Genomic DNA, 17,976 nt, shown 5'->3' on the forward strand with positions numbered 1-17,976 from the left:
CCAGTGCACCACGACTGGTATATCAAAGGCCGTGGTATGTACTACCCTATCTGTGGGGTGGTGCATATAAAAGATCCCTTGCTGCTAATCGAAAAGAGTAGCCCATGAAGTGGCGACAGCGGGTTTCCTCCTTCAATATATGTGTGGTCCTTAACCATATGCCTGACGCCATATAACCGTAAATAAAATGTGTTGAGAGCGTCGTTAAATAAAACATTTCCTTCCTTCCTTCCGTCATCGATTGTTACATATTATTGATAAAGATTATACTAAATATGTTATTACGTGGTTTTGACGATTTTGTTTCTTTTTTAGTGAAGTGGCGACAGCGGGTTTCCTCTCTCAATATCTGTATGGTCCTTAACCATATGTCTGACGCCACAGAACCGTAAATAAAACGTGTTGAGTGCGTCGTTAAATAAAACATTTCCTTCTTTCTTCTCATGGCGGGATTTAGCTCAATCGGTTGCGTGTTCACTTGAAGTGCTTACGTCGCAGGATCGAACCAACTCAGTAGACCAATTCAACTGATTGGGGTGTTTTTTTCTCGTTCCGACCAGTGCACCACAACTGGACAAAGGCCGTGGTATGTGCTTGCCTGTCTGTGAGAAAGTGCATATAACAGATCCCTTGCAGCATTAGGAGAAATGTAGCGGGTTTCCTCTGATGACTAGTTGTCAGCATTACCAAATGTTTGACATCCAATGGCTGATGATTAATTAATCAATGTGCTCCAGTGGTGTCGTTAACCAAATCAAACTTTACTATTTTTCTCCAGCCCACTCCCTACACCAACTTACATATACCAAGAAATCAGAACAAAAATGAAATGACCGCTTTTACATTTATTCAATTAAAAAAAAAAAATTATGTGACTGTACAAGCAAATTAATTTAACTTGTTCGCAGCTCGGTACCGGCTCCAACCCAGAGCGAGTTCTTTAGGGCTCACTGGGTAGGTAGGTGTAAGGCCACTACACCCTCTTCTCTCTCACTAATCACTAACCAACTAACAACTAACCCACTGTTCTGGACAGACGGCCCAGATAGCTGAGGTGTGTGTGCCCAGGACAGCGTGCTTGAACCTTAATTGGATATAAGCACGAAAATAAGTTGAAATAAAATGAAGTGCACTTTGAACGTTGATGCGTTTGATTGGTGGATGGTGTATCAATCAGCCAATGAAAGACACAAGGACCCGTCCAGCACTGTGACTATTTTACCGCGGATTTCCACGCGATCTCCCTTGAGGCGAATACCGATTTCTCCAGCACGTCTTGAACACTGGCGAGCTACAATTCAAAACATGGCAGCACATTAGAGATCATAAATATATTTAACACTAGTCACTATCTGTGTGTAATCTATTGTTCAATAGTCATTTATATAATGCATAATTTACATAATATTTAGTTAGAAACAGTGACATTATATTTCATTAAAACACAAGAAATCTAAATATAAGTGTATACACCTTACAACTGTATTGATTTCAATTAATTTTCATGCCAGTTTAAGATTCAAGTATTCTAGCGTAGATATACACCCCGACTGTCCAAATAAGAGGCAGGTGATTAATGGTTAGTGCGAGAGACGTTGTGCAGTGGCCTACACTCCCCTCCCACCCCATGTTAAGCTGTGCACTCACATCTATTAGGAACTGGCTCTAGAATTATAAAGCCAGCATTCACTAGACTTCAAAACGTCGACTCCCAGCCCGAACAATTACATCAATTTGTAACTTAGACTCTAAAACTACCAATATAACAGAATCAGGTAGAATAATATTATGCACTAACTGAAAAATTCGGTTTTGCCACACTCCTTAGACCAGTAGTCAGCCAGAACTGTTTGAGCTGAGCCTAGGAAGTAGACGAGCAAACTTCATGAAAACATTCACATGTAGCAACAAAAATAACTTTAACAAAATATAATGTACGCTCTATGAATATAAATAAAATCTTAGGTAAAAGAAATATAAGATGAGAACAGTCATAAACTACTTTTAACACAAACACACATCAACGTGGTTTGAGAGACGCTTAAATATTGTCTTTGGTATGTCCAAAGACCATAGTTAGACACCCAATAGCCGATGTATTGCTGGGGTGTTGTTAAACATTCATTCACTCATTCATTTGATATCTCCAAAACACCCCCAAGTCATTTTAAATTGGATATTACTTCAGAGAGATTTCTGCATTTTGTATACATCCTTCCTCTCGAAATAATAGTATCTTGGAAAGTCATGACTTAAACATATCGTTAACAATCGGAGTAGTAGTTGATCCTGAATCATTTTCTGGGGATCCCAACTCCGGCTCAAAAATACATATCGAATCCAAGAGACTTTTATATCAAATATTTCAAATACTTAAAGCAGAATACAAGGAAACGTGTCCAGACTTTGAATCCAGAAAATTTAGAATGAAATTCATCATCAACGTTGTAGCCATTCTATATATCCTATACTGATGGCTTACCCGTAACGGGGTCTTCAGGAATACCTGCCCATGGACCAAACACCCTGGAAACAAAGTCATACTCTTTCCCTTTATTGTCCTGGAAACCCTGACCAGCAGAGCCCGAGTGGTTACAATTAACACAAACAGGTCATCGGTCGATGGCTGCATCTGATTAATGTCCGGTGTCCAGTCTTCAAACTGACATCTAAAACAATTAAATACCTTTACTATGCACTTTTATGATGATAATGATGATGATGATGATGACAATTACAAGAATGACGATCAAAAGGATGAGTAGAAATATCAGGATGATGTCATTGATTACACGAATAAGAGCGACAATAACAACATATTAATGAATATTATGATAATGACTATGACGATCCTGATGATAATGACGATGATGACAATGATAGTGAAAGAAAGAAAGAAAATGCATTCATCTATACATTTTACAATGGTTGAAAGGTAAATTCGGTTTTAAATTTTGTAATCATCATATTCGACTTGATTTATATTCTTTATTAATTTTGTTATTGAAGCTAGTGTGCTAGTAGTTTATTACTGATAGTAAACTGGGATCTTAGTTAACGAGTATTGCATTACCTTGACCAGCCATCTTTGAGTCTTATTAACAAATATCTCAGCGATTTACAGTACACCAGGTCTTCAACTCCAGGAATATCTCCAAGACTCTGTCAAAGAAACGTAGTTTGGATTCTGTCGTATGCAAATGTACGAATGGATTGTCATTCGAAGTTATACAGTACTGGTATAACAAATAAATAGTAGCAGCAGAAGCCACAGCCGAAGCCGTAGTCGCAGCTGCAACAGCAGCAGCAGCAGCAGCAGCAGCAGAAGCAGCAGCAACAGTAGCAGTAGTAAAAGTAGTAGTAGTATCCGTTTTACGCTGAAGCACACTCCTCACACCATCTAAAAACATTGTCCAGTTTGAGAATATATATCTCTAAGGAGCGTTTGACCTAATTATTCTTTCTAACACAAATCTGAACGACAAAACCCATAACGTTTTTAAAATCGTATCTCTGGACACGCAAAATCAAAAAGATATTTTGACAATATCTTGCTCCCATTGTCAGATCTTTCGTCATTAAGACGACTGCCATTTCACAGGGAGACTGACATGCACTCATGAATCACTGTCCAAACAGTGATGACATCAGGTGTTCATGCAGGGTAAGCATATCGTGCCTCACCAGAGACACCCACTATGAGCACAGTTAATAGATATCTAGAGTAATATCAACAATTTATCAGAATTTTGCAACAATTAAAAACTTTCTGACAGTCCTAGAAAATGTACACGTATTGTCTTTGGATCAACATTTTAAATTGTCTTGTAGATGTTTACCTTGATCAAAGCGCCATACTTGTCCTTACTCTGTAAAAACAAAACCCAGAATTACAACAAACACACTGTGGATAGAACTATTGAAAACTGCATGTAAATAATCTTAACGCAAAACTGTAGTTGATATCCATATACATGTACTAATTAAAAGAGTGTGTCATATGTTCACACAATGACAAAAATTAACTAACTAAATTTAATAATTAGTGAAACAACCAACCAAATCAGGACACCTGAAAGCGTTTCTTCTCCTCAATAAAGTGCCACCCATACGCCTATATACATTTTATAACATTTGACAAACAAGCAGAATATTATGAAAAACACATTTTATTTTCACACAATCTGTAAATATATGTCAAATAAAATATTAGTTTTAGAAACTCTTTCACACTGATCCACTGACGCAGGGTGTAGCACCATGTAATTCAAATGAATTGTTACAATTGTTTGTTTAACACAAACATATATACGAGTATAGCTTGGCTTCTGTTTCATACTATATATTCAATGATCATGTTAATGAAATAGCATAAAGAATATAACTACGGCACGAAAGTAAACATACATGGCTGACTGTTCTTCCAAGAGGGAAGTCCATGACCACCCAGTCTCCATCCCTTCCAACAATAAGGTCTCCACTCAGAGTTTTGAAGACGATTTTATCCGACTGATTACCTACATGTAATTGTACATAATTTAAAATTATGTCGTTATCTATACTCGCTACTGCAACGTGAACAAAACAAAACAAACAAAAGACCCCAACACTACCACCCACAAAAACAAAACCCAAAATAACAACAGGCAAACAAACAAACAAACAGAAACCCCACCCCACCAATCCCCCCCTCCAACCCCCCCCCAAAAACCCAAACAAAATAAAAACATAAAAAATAACAAAGAAAAAACAACAAAACAACAAAAAATAAAATAAAATAAGAGAAAACCCCCCAAATGTTTTGTTTACCGACACCACTAGAGCACATTGATTTATTAATGAAACAGACAAACAAAATCCCCACACAAAGCAATACCTGTTATGACATATAAATATAAGAAATACTACATGGGGGAGTTTTAAACCAGTTTATAACAAGACCGTTGAGACATTAAAGGAATATACCCTAGTTTCAACCCGTGAAAATTAACATTAGGTTTATTTAATATACAAACCTGTAACACATTTGGATAAAGTTACAACTGAGTGAAACACGAGTCTGTGACTTTGACATGGTGAAATACCTTCTAAAAATAAGACTACAACTCGACTCCATAACTGTTACTTCTCAGACGCACGTGCGTTTTTAAAAATATGATAAATGCATTTTGTGACATTAAAAACACCAGGAAGACCACAAACACTTCGAATGTACGGAAACTGATAATCTAAACCATAAAATCTAAGTAAAGTATGATTTCAGTTATCAAAAAACGGCTCTAATAGTGAAAAATATGTCTTAGTGTTTAAAAACTAGGGTATGTCCCTTTAATATTCATATAACAATCAAGTGCATCGTAATACCTTGCAGTGACTAAAAGTTCTAGAAATATCGCAAATATACAACACTATCACGATTTTAAAAATGTCTTGTATATATTTATTTGGGTTTTTAAAAACTTATCTATTGCATTACACTTACATAAGTACGTACCTAGTTTGTTAAAAAGAATGGCGGCCGAAGCTAACGTAGCATGTCCACACAGTTTCACTTCAGTAGCCGGGGTAAACCATCTCAATCCGAAAGTAGCACCTGTAACAGACATAATATATGTAATATACTTCAAACTTCAGTACCCACATCAATTCGAACGTATCAGTCGTAGAAGACATGTCATATGAAGGTCACATACTTCTGTAACCACCTCAATTAGAACGTATCAACCGTAGAAGACGTGTCATATGAATGTCACATAATTCAGTAACCACCTCAATTCGAACGTATTAGCTGTAGAAGACATGTCATATGAATGTCACATACTTCAGTAACCACCTCAATTCGAACGTATCAGCCGTAGAAGACATGTCATATGAATGTCACATACTTCAGTAACCACCTCAATTCGAATGCATTAACTGTACATGTAGCAGGCATGTCATATGAATGTAACATACTTCAGTAACCACCTCAGTTCGAATGCATTAACTGTACATATAGCAGACATATCAGTCATATGAATGTAACACACTTCGCGAAAATCTCCTAAAGAGAATCCGAGGTCTCGGTATTTAAATAAAATAAAGGCACAGTTTCATTCGGAATAAACAACCCCCCCCCCCCCCACACACACACACACAATCACACACCCGACCCCCCACGCCCCCACCTCAAAAACGCCAAACAAAAATCCAAACCTTAAATAAAACATACGAAACTTCAATAGTGGACCGTACAACACGTTTTCGTTGGTTTACGGCAGAGAAAAGTCTATACATGTATAGAAGATCATACAGCTAAGATATTTTGAAAAATCGCCAAGGATATTGGTATATGTACATATATCAGTTCCATGCGAATTTGGTTTTGACACAGCTTACTGATTCACATACAAATGGTTCCTGTTACTACATAATACTAAAGGGCTCCGTGGGAACAGTGAGGTGAGAGGGTGAGGGGGTATCTAATCCTTTCACAAGCCATATTTTTACTTATATTTATATAGAGTAGAAACAAGTGCATTTGCGTCTTCGAGTGGTGTGTGTATGTGTGCACGTGGGTGTCTCTGTGTGTGCATGTGTGTATGTGTGTATGCGTATATGTGTGTGTGTGCGTGTGTGTGTGCATGTGTGTGTACGTGTGTGTGCGCGCATGTGTGTGCATGTGTGTGTACGTGTGTGTGTGTGTGCGCGCATGTGTGTGTGCATGTGTGTGTGTGTGCATGTGTGTGTGTGCATGCATGTGTGCTTGCGTGCGTGCGCGCGCGCGCGTGTTTGTGTGTAGCACCCCGGCCGCCCGGTTCCTACGGGCCTGGATACTATTAGTTAATGTAACAATGTTAACATTAATGCGTGGTGCCTTATAAGGGATACCAGCACCAACACCTTTTAAGACATTAAACTCCATTCGAAATTCTGACAAGACAGGAATAAGTTTCGTATACGTTTAACAGATAAATTCAAATACTTTATATCCCACGATTATCAATTTGACAGTTATTAAAACTAATTATGTGCTAACTTTTCTCGAATGTGTCGCCCTGGTCGAGAAGTCTAATGAAGGCCGTTTCCGACAGGTTCATTTCCGCAGCAATCTTCTGAAGAACTTCATCACACAATGTCTGTTTAAAAGAAAGAATAATATTAAACTGTTTAATATTCGTGTTAGTCTTTTTTTCTTTCTTTTTTTTAGTATAATGACATATAATAACAACATGCATAAGCGTCGGGAGATGCCAGTGATTGGAAGGACCAGTGATGTATTATTATTTTTCCTTCTAACACAGGAGTGGGGACAACAATGTATTATCTTCAGAGTTGGAGGCGGTTCTCATGCGTGCGTACGTGTGTGCGCATTCAAATTAAAGGGACATACCCTAGTTTTTAAACACTAAGGTATATTTTTGACTATTACAGCCGTTTTTGATAACTGAAATCATACTTTACAGAGATTTTATGGTTTAGATTATCAATTTCCGTACATTCGAAGTGTTTTGGTCATCCTGGTGGTTTTAATGTCACAAAATGCATTTCTCATATTTTTAAAAACGCACGTGCGTCTGAGAAGAAACAGTTATGGAGTCGAGTTTTAGTCTGTTTTTAGAGGGTATTTCACCATTTCAAAGTCACAGACTCATGTTTCACTCAATTGTAACTTTATCCAAATGTGTTTCAGGTTTGTAAATTAACTAAGCTTAGTGTTAATTTTCACGGGTTGAAACTAGGGTATGTCCCTTTAAGCACTCAGTACAATAAAATGGTACACAACTCGTGGAGTTTTAGATCTCTCAACTATGGTTGTCTCCCTTTACCATACACATGGATGCTCTTTCTCCACATTGATAAAGTAAATTTTAATAACAAATAAACTTACGTCGTCTGACAGCGGACAGACAGCCGCTGGGTTGCCTTTGAACACGACGTCGGTGAAGGCGTCCACGGTGTAAATAGGCAGGTTAATGACACGTGACATAGCGACAACAGTGACTTTCTTCCCTATGTATCTTCAGTAACACTAGAACAGCTGTGTTGTGTATATGTACAATAAAGTTATGTAGGTCAGTGTAATTGTATTCGAGACAAGGTCACTGTATCTGAGCCTCTTGATACGTATGTATGCCTCTGTTACGTACATCTATGGCTCTGATAAGTGCACAAGGGTGAAACGTATCTCAGTGGTAAAACGCTCGTCTGGTGCGCGGTCGGTTTAGGATAGATCCCCGTCGGTGGGCCCGTTAGGCTATTTCTCGTTCTAGACAGTGCACCACGACAGGCCGTGGTATGTACTATTCTGTCTGGGATGTTACATATAAAACATCCCTTGCTACTAATGGAAAAATGTAACGGGTGTCCTCTCTAAGACTATATGTACAAAAAACCCAACAAATGTTTGACATCCAATAGCCGATGATTAATAAACCAGTGTGTTCTAGTGGTGTTGTTAAACAAAACAAACTTTAAACTTTAAAGTGTACATGGTTGTTACGTATTTATGCCTCTGAGATGTATGTATGGCTCTGTTATGTATCTATATGCCTTTGATACGTGTATACGGTATATGGTTCTGTTACGTATTTATTCCTTTGATACCTACTAATAATTATGTATTGCTCTGTTACGTATTTATGCCTCTGAATAGTTCTAATACGTGTATTCATGACTATAAACATAGATGGTTGTGTTACTTAAAAATAAGGTTCAGATGCATATCTATGACTGATCTGTATTTATAAATGATAGGCATTTGGGTGTAGGATGTAGCTCAGTGGTCCGCAGTAGGTTGTTGGATCGATCCTCCAATTGGCATATATCCTGTTCCAACCATTTCTATATGGCTGATTACTGTATGGTTGGTTACTGTATGACTGATTACTGTATGACTGGTTACTGTATGACTGGTTACTGTATGACTGGTTACTGACTGGTTACTGTATGACTGATTACTGTATAACTGGTTACTGTATGACTGGTTATTGACTGGTTACTGTATGACTGGTTACTGTATGACTGGTTACTGTGTGATTGGTTACTGTGTGACTGGTTATTGTGTGATTGGTTACTGTGTGACTGGTTACTGTATGACTGGTTACTGTATGGTTGGTTACTGTATCACTGGTTACTGTATCACTGGTTACTGTATGGTTGGTTACTGTATGGTTGGTTACTGTGTCACTGGTTACTGTATGACTGGTTACTGTGTCACTGGTTACTGTATGACTGGTTACTGTATGGTTGGTTACTGTGTGACTGGTTACTGTGTGACTGGTTACCGTGTGACTGGTTACCGTGTGACTGGTTACCGTGTGTTTGGTTACTTTGTGACTGGTTACTGTGTGTCTGGTTACTGTGTGCCTGGTTACTGTGTGACTGATTACTGTGTGTCTGGTTACTGTGTGACTGGTTACTGTGTTCCTGGTTACTGTGTGCCTGGTTACTGTGTGCCTGGTTACTGTGTGTCTGGTTACTGTATAACTGGTTACCATATGTCTGGTTAATGTGTGTCTGGTTACTGTATAACTGGTTACCATATGTCTGGTTACTGTGTGTCTGTTTACAGTATGACCACTTAATTAATGATAGCATATGTTATTTTTGTATGGCCATTATTTATTTTATTTTCTATTTGTTTTTACACTCCATATTATCATCTACTGGTATACAGATCAACATTATTCAGACAAAGGTTTCAGAAACGTTTTTTAAAAACAAAATGTAGCTAACCGAGGCACAGACAAGGAGATTATAAATTGTTTTATGTTAAAAGTAAACTGGCATTTCTTCTAAGTCCGATACAAATGTACCTTTTGTTGGAGAATAGCAACATGTATAGATTTGGAGGCCATTTCACAAACTGGGGCGTAGGCTGGGGGGGGGGGGGGGGCTGGGGGTTCGGTCCGCTTTCAGAACTAAAACATACAGGTTTATACATATGGAGTTTCTGATGGTGCAAAGACAAAATAGAAAAAGGGTCCACTAAGTTCATATTTGACCCCCCCCCCCCCAGTCCAGATCACACTACGCCCCTGACAAAAGATCGTAAGTTTACGTCTGCGACTAGCAGTTATACCGGGCATACATTTACAAGTGTTTGGCATCTATTTCATGAAGAAAATTACGTCATTAAGGAAAATGGAGCATTTTAAGGACGAAATGAAATGAAATATGTGTAGTTCTAACTACATATATATTTGTTGTACTAGAATAGTAATACAAATTGTGTTTTAGTTGTAGATTTACGTTTACGTGCAAAAACTAGGCTTACGATGTTTAGTGAAAGTGAGCCCTGAAACTCTTTGTGACCTCTAACCTCCCTGCATGACCATTATTGTATGAATGGTGACTGGTTTCTGAATTGCTGTATGACAATGGTACAGTATGTGTAAGGCCACGGTAGTGCTGTCCTTATTATTGGAAGTGGCAAATAAATCATTTCATTGTTTAATGGGTAATAAAAATAGCGTGTGTCGAAGTAATAGTTTTCTTCTCTTAGTATGTGCCATAGTATCCCTGTGTCAAACAATACACGCTCATTAAACAAGGCTGATGCTGAGGATTCATTTCCAGTTAGTTTGTCATGAAATTTAAAAAAAAAGAAAAAAAAAAAACCAGAAAAAAATCCCCTATAACAATAATTTGCAGCTGGATCGGAACACTAAAATGAAAACAGTTTGTTATATCACGCGAAATTGCCAATGTGTTTTTTTCTGTTATGAATATATAATTGCGAGAAATAGTTCTTCATTTCTTCGAAAATTTCCCCTGCGCATGCTGTAACCTCACCGTGGTGCAGGGGTGTAACATTATCTTTGAGAATGGCCAATACAGCACAAATCCCTTTGTTTTCTTCGAGATAAAATTGAAATTTTGAGTAAAAATCAGTATCTATCTGTGATATTTGTATTTTTGCAGTTCTTTTACACTGTTTTTATTTGAATCTTGAATTTTTATATTGATGTTGATCATCACTTTATTTGTTTGCATTACCATAGTTTGACACTCAATAGCCGATGTATTATTCGTGCTGGGGTGTCGTTAAACATTCATTCATTCATTCTTCGAAAATTTAGATTTGAAACAATGTATGAACTTGGTTCTATTTATTTTTTCTGAGCTATCACTCGCTAGTTAAAGGAGAGGGGCCGGATTTAGCTCAGTCGGCTGAGTGCTCGCTTGAGGTGCTTGCGTCGCAGGATCGACCCACCTCGGTGGATCCATTCAGCTGACTGTGGTTTTTCTCGTTCCAACTAGTGCACCACAACTGGTCAAAGGCCGTGGTATGTGTTTTTCTGCCTGTGGGAAAGTGCATATAAAAGATCCCTTGCTGCATTAGGAACAATGTAGCGGGTTTCCTCTGAATTACCAAATGTTTGACATCCAATAGCTGATGATTAATTAATCAATGTGCTCTAGTGGTGTCGTTAAACAAAACAAACTTTAAACTATAGTTTAAGGAGAGTAACATGTAGCTCCCCTTAGCATGTGAATTAAAACATAACAGTACTACAAATAATTAAATATCAATGCACATTATGATATCTGAAGTGGCTCCCCATGTAGCTCCCCTTAGCATGTGAATTAAAACATAACAGTACTACAAATCATTAAATATCAATGCACATAATGATATCTGAAGTGGCTCCCCATGTAGCTCCCCTTAGCATGTGAATTAAAACATAACAGTACTACAAATCATTAAATATCAATGCACATTATGATATCTGAAGTGGCTCCCCATGTAGCTCCCCTTAGCATGTGAATTAAAACATAACAGTACTACAAATCATTAAATATCAATGCACATTATGATATCTGAAGTGGCTCCCCATGTAGCTCCCCACAGCATGTGAATTAAAACATAACAGTACTACAAATCATTAAATATCAATGCACATTATGATATCTGAAGTAGCTCCCCATGTAGCTCCCCACAGCATGTGAATTAAAACATAACAGTACTACAAATGATTAAATATCAATGCACATTATGATATCTGAAGTGGCTCCCCATGTAGCTCCCCATAGCATGTGAATTAAAACATAACAGTACTACAAATCATTAAATATCAATGCACATTATGATATCTGAAGTGGCTCCCCGTGTAGCTCCCCTTAGCATGTGAATTAAAACATAACAGTACTACAAATGATTAAATATCAATGCACATTATGATATCTGAAGTGGCTCCCCATGTAGCTCCCCATAGCATGTGAATTAAAACATAACAGTACTACAAATGATTAAACATCAATGCACATTATGATATCTTCAGTGGCTCCTCATAAGCCAAGTTACTGGAGAAATTAATCACTACCTTTTTTCACGACGAGGTCTGTACAAGTGATATCAAGCTTCACACTTACATTCATTCATTCATTCATTTCAACTTATTGTCGTCTTTATATCCAATTACGGTTGAGAGATAAGTTGGTGTAGTGGCCTTACATCCTACCTACTAAGTCATTACACCCGCTCTGGGTAGGAGCCGGTACCGGAATACGAACCCAGTACCAATCAGTCTTAAGTCCGATAGCTTAACCACTACACCACTGATGCCAATAAACACACATTTACGCCCATGCATTTTATATATAGTTTGTAAAAACCACTGTGTTTTGGTGTGTCGGTTACAATATATATTTGCAAGACGCTCTCTCAGTAGGGGAAGGATGTAGCTCAGTGGTAAAGCGTTCGCTTGATGCGCGGTCGGTCTGGAATCGATCCCCGCCGGTGGACCCATTGGGCTATTTCTCGTTCCAGCCAGTGCACCACGACTGGTGATCATCTGAACACGGGCGTAGGAAGGTGCAAAAAACGTGGGGCACACACACACACACACACACACACACACACACACATATATATATATGAATACATGTATAAATATATTTTTAAAAACATCGCTGCTCCCGCACATGAACCACCTCCCCCCTGCCCCCCTTCTCGCTTCCTATGCCAGTGGGATGGTGCATATAAAGGATCCCATGCTACTAATGGAAAAATATAACGGGTTTCCTTTCTACGACTATATGTCAAAGTTACCAAATGTTTGACATCCAATAGCCGATGAATAATAAATCAATGTGCTCTAGTGGTGTCGTTAAAGAAAACAAAATATACAAAGAAACAAACTCTCTTAATAGTGCACCAGATCCCTTGAGGTGGCTTAAACAGCTATACAAACCCGGTTCATTAGTTCCATCAGGTAGTTAATAAATCTATCTACACATAAAGTGATTTATTATTTATGATTTCTTCAGCAATAATAGCCTGGGCACATAACAAAGATGATCGAGGAGCTCATAATGAATGCAATATTTGTTGAAAGCAGATCAGTCAAACATGACCACGTTTTGTACAGAAACAGGAACAGGACAAGGTTTAACGTGTACATTCAGAGCAAGCTGTTGTAGCACACGCCTATCATGGGCACGGGTGCCGTCCTCGGAAAGGAAAGGTGGAGGAGGTAGGAGGAAGGACCGCCTGCGCAAGGTTGATCGGTAGCAGGCGGAGGGTATGGTGGTGCTTTGGAATTTGGATGATGGCCCAAAAAAAAATGCCAAAGGGAATGAGTGCGCATTTTAGATGAAGGAAATTTGGCGCATTTTTGAACGGTCATTTTGTATGAACAAAAGGAATGTTAATATTTTTCTTTAAGGGCGCAGCCAAAACTTTTCTCCTTTTTTTTATACTTTTGGCGTTAATATTCAAAATTTCTAAATTTACCCTATTTGTTAGGTTATCCCTGTCCCGAGTCAGACCCCCGATCCTATCGGAGGCCGGACTCGGGATAGGCGTGTTCGAAACCCTAGTGGTATATGGGCACGTTAAACCAGTTACTGAGCTAAGCTGTATGAACAAAGGCGACTTTATCTTGCAGGAATTAATATCCTAAGTAGGAGTTTGCCGATATAACAAAACTGTTATACTCGTATAGTTCAGAACCGTGCGTTTCTATGACTGTGATTATTGTTGTCAGTAGTATGTGACTATTCTGAAAGCGGAAATTTCACCTTCCCATTGCAAATTATCGTTTAGTAAAGCAAAATACAATCGTAATTACAGTTTCATAAACGCATGCCTTCTTCTCGCATGGGCGGGTGCATGATTTTTCTTGGGAGGAGATTCGGGAACTCAGCTGGTGGGCTACTATTTTGTTCTGATGAAAACTAGATGACGTAGGGAGGTGACGTAGCGAGGAGGGAGGCATGAGGTAGCGAGGGGGGAGGCATGAGGCTACGAGGGGGGGGCACGAGAGCATGAGAGTACGGGGGGGGGGGGCACCAAAGCACGAAAGGAAGAGTCATTTGTGGGGAAAAAAGGCATTAGTAGAAGAATGGGAGTGGGAATCACTACTCTTCTAAATGTAAAAAATTAAATGATGTTACAATGATGTTGATTTAATTGCATATTCAAGTGTGACATGTAGAAAGGGTCTCCACGAGTAGTACTTGAGTACTCGAGCGCGGGCCGAATCTAACAAGACCCGTGTCTGTTCACAGGACTCGAGGACCCTGTGCAAGGAAAATACATGTACTCTCATTCCATTAAAATAATAAATAATAATAATATAAAATAAACCCGAGTTTTATACCACCTCTATTAAAGAATACTGGATCCACGCCTGCAGTGGCATGATTTGGCATCCATGTTCAGCGCTAGAATTAAGATGCACAAAGCCATTTCATTTTGTTCCTTAGTCTCCTTATCATCATGAGCATGTGTAGGGTACTCGAGTCCAGGTCGAGTTTGACCCTTGACTACTCGAGTTAAATATGGAGGCCCTAATTGAACAATGATAACGTGAAATACATTGTCATCTAATCTAAATAGGCAAATTAGACACATAATTTTTTTTACTACATACTGATTATCATTTAAACAAATGAATGAATGACTGAACGAACGAACAAACGAACGAACGAACAAACGAACGAAAGAGCGATATGTTTACAAAGAAAACAAAACACAGATTTCAGATATCAGAATAACAAATAAATCAAACGTCATAAATGCAAAAATTCTTCAACTAAACATTTTATTATTATTGATGACATAACATGTAGTCCGTAATCATCTGAAGCTAGCGTATTATTGTACTTCAACTCTGATAATAGAATACACAATCGTCCCATCAGTAAGAATACTCTATCCAATAAGAACAGAAGCAAACCACTTCGACTACAAGTTCTAAGACAAATCTAGGAACTCGATCACCATAGCAACCTGACCAGCATACGTGTGTAGTTCAGTTACAATTAATATTGGTGTACTGATTTAGCTAATGATTCAACAGCAAACACAAAACGCATCACTCATAATATCATACTATACTAAATCATAATAAAATTCTACACAATCAGCGGGGTTATTCGTCTAATTAAAACAATAAACATTACAGAGAGGTTACAACGGATTACTTTAAAGTACCTTCTTTTGTGATGACGATGATGATGATGATGATGATGATGACGATGATGATGATAACGGTGGTGGTGCTGATAGTAATTAATTGATGAATAATATCATAGCTAACATTTAGATATGTTTTTGTGAATACTGTGAACTTCAGAACTAAAGGTATGAGTTAAAATTTGTTTTGTTTAACGACGCAACTAGAGCACATTGATTAATTAATCATCGGCTATTGGATGTTAAATATTTGATAATTCTAATTCGTAGTCATCATAGAAAATCCACTACATTTTTCTGTTAGTAGCAAGAGATCTTTTATATGCACCATCCACAGACAGGATAGCACATACCACGGGATTTGATATACCAGTCGTGGTGCACTGACTGGAACGAAAAATAACCCAATGGACCCACAGACGGGGATCAGTTCTAAATCGACCGCGCATCAAGCATGCGTTCTACTACTGAGCTATGTCCCGCCCCTAACGGTATGGTTCATAAAGAGAGAGAGAGAGAGAGAGAGAGAGAGAGAGAGAGAGAGAGAGAGAGGTCGTGTTACTATTAAATTGTGAATTTATTTATTTTAAACAAAACACTTGATAACATGCGGATTTTACTATTTGTTACTTTGTACACATCTTGCGTTCACACAGAAATCATGTAAATATTTTAGTGATTTTTGTGATCATATGATGACTATGTAATTTATTTAGTTTTATTGTGTACATACATGATTTCTGAAAACTAAAATAATTTTGTCGTTCTCATTTAACCAACATTAAGCCAATGGATACATAATTATACACATTTTAAAGATAGCTTAGTGGATTCCTTTATGTCAAGATTCAGCCAGTGAAAGAAAGAAAGAAAGAAATGTTTTATTTAACGACGCACTCAACACATTTTATTTACGGTTATATGGCGTCAGACATATGGTTAAGGACCACACAGATTTTGAGGCCGGTGATTCAGCCAATGAGTGCAGATAACAGATAACAGAACTCACTGTACAATTCAAGAACGTCGGGTTGTTATTGGGATGTTTCACTAGTATGTATCGTACGATGTCAGATAATTTTTACAGAAACCAAACTTCAGCTCCATTTCTCAGATGCTTAGGATATTTAAAGTTCTGAACATTGTGCCTGCTATTGTAAATCGTTTATGCTCTTGTTACGTACCATCATAAACTGTACACGGGTTCTTAGTTCATCTAGCATACTTTTATAGTATCTGCTCAAAAAAAACGTTAATATGACAATTCTAAAACATAGCTCTGCAAAATTTTTTACTGGAAATTTGTGCAGTATTTAGAACCGCTGAACCATTTCGTCCCATGAGGTCTTATTAAATTCTTGCAAGTCGATAAATCTATAACGTGATTGACTTTATTCAAGAGATTCCCAGCTTAGCGATTACTTTGTGGAATAAATAAATCGAGCACGTGGAAATTAGATGCTGGAATAACAATGTCGTAGCTTTTGATATTGTCATGGCAATAGGCTAACGGATGCAGGCGGGGTGTGGTGATTGCATTAATGGCAAACACATTACCGAATGGCACGTTCCAAAGATGAACGGAAGTTCCAACAAAGACCGCTGCTGACTTATATGATTAGCAAACAGGTCTCAGCGAGCATGTGACCATTTCTTCACCCGGTTACAGAACTGCTGGCACCAGAGTTCACTTAGCTTTATATCGAAGTTAGATACTGAACTACTGTGAATTATGTATGTAAATTAATGCTGGGGAGTTTTTCAGTAAAAAGAACAGATTTCTTAGTAAAAAAAAACTTGGGAACTGAAATTTATATTGAAAAAGATCAGTTACTAAAATAGATATAACGAAGTAAATAACTAAAAAACCCCAACCGCTATTAGAATACAATGTATAATGTAATAATGCAGATTAGTACATTGTATATAATGTAATGTTGTCTGGGATATCTAAGGAACCAATAGATTATCAACAAACTGTTACGGTCTAAAAACGTAACATCTCCATACACGTTGTCTTAAACTGAATTGAAATTCTGAAATGAATCATCGATCAGCTACGAAGGACTTTGTTAGAAATAATTGCGTGTGGTGTAAGCGACTGGGATTCGTCGTAACAGCCAAGACAAACTGTTTCAAGTTCGTGGGTTCGTCACTAGAAACCTCCACTACTGATCTGCCACGAACGGAACACCTTTGTGTGATATGTATTTCTGAAGAAGACGTACATTTTTTTTCTAGCGACAATGGTGATGCATATGAATGACACTTCATTGTTTGTTCCCGAGATCATAATGTATTGCCACGTTAAAAAAATATGGATTGTTGTTCAAAACATCGGATGTAGAGAAATACAGTAAAAAAGGTGGCTTTTTTATATTCTTCTTCAGTGCTTTTTGAATGATTGAACGTTCGTTTGTGAATACCCTTCTTTCTAGTGTACGTATGACTCAAATATTACCTTCAACACGTAGCTCAGTTTCATTCAAGAGTGAGTGTACGGATATTGCAAATACACATGTCATTGTAATATCGTTTTATTCTTCCAAGGATGTACAGGTGACCAGAAT

The 17,976-nt window shown here is 37.9% G+C and overlaps 1 protein-coding gene across 2 annotated transcripts; it reads right to left on the reverse strand.

Moving 5' to 3' along the window:
- Positions 1–830: 830 nt before the first annotated feature.
- Positions 831–17,976, reverse strand: LOC121379099 (phenazine biosynthesis-like domain-containing protein 1). 2 transcript variants are annotated; one of them, XM_041507568.1, is made up of 9 exons: positions 17,868–17,976; positions 7,019–7,118; positions 5,495–5,593; positions 4,408–4,517; positions 3,840–3,869; positions 3,074–3,162; positions 2,483–2,669; positions 1,799–1,861; positions 831–1,291 (listed from the first exon to the last, which is right to left on the reverse strand). In XM_041507568.1, the coding sequence occupies exons 1-9, from the start codon at positions 17,889–17,891 to the stop codon at positions 1,214–1,216; spliced, it is 780 nt and encodes a 259-aa protein (XP_041363502.1). In that variant the 5' UTR covers positions 17,892–17,976; the 3' UTR covers positions 831–1,213. The 2 variants fall into 2 exon arrangements, with proteins under 2 accessions (XP_041363502.1, XP_041363501.1); XM_041507567.1 differs by lacking the exon at positions 17,868–17,976 and adding an exon at positions 7,871–8,038.

Source organism: Gigantopelta aegis, chromosome 8, assembly GCF_016097555.1.
Source record: "Gigantopelta aegis isolate Gae_Host chromosome 8, Gae_host_genome, whole genome shotgun sequence".
Taxonomy (NCBI): domain Eukaryota; kingdom Metazoa; phylum Mollusca; class Gastropoda; order Neomphalida; family Peltospiridae; genus Gigantopelta; species Gigantopelta aegis.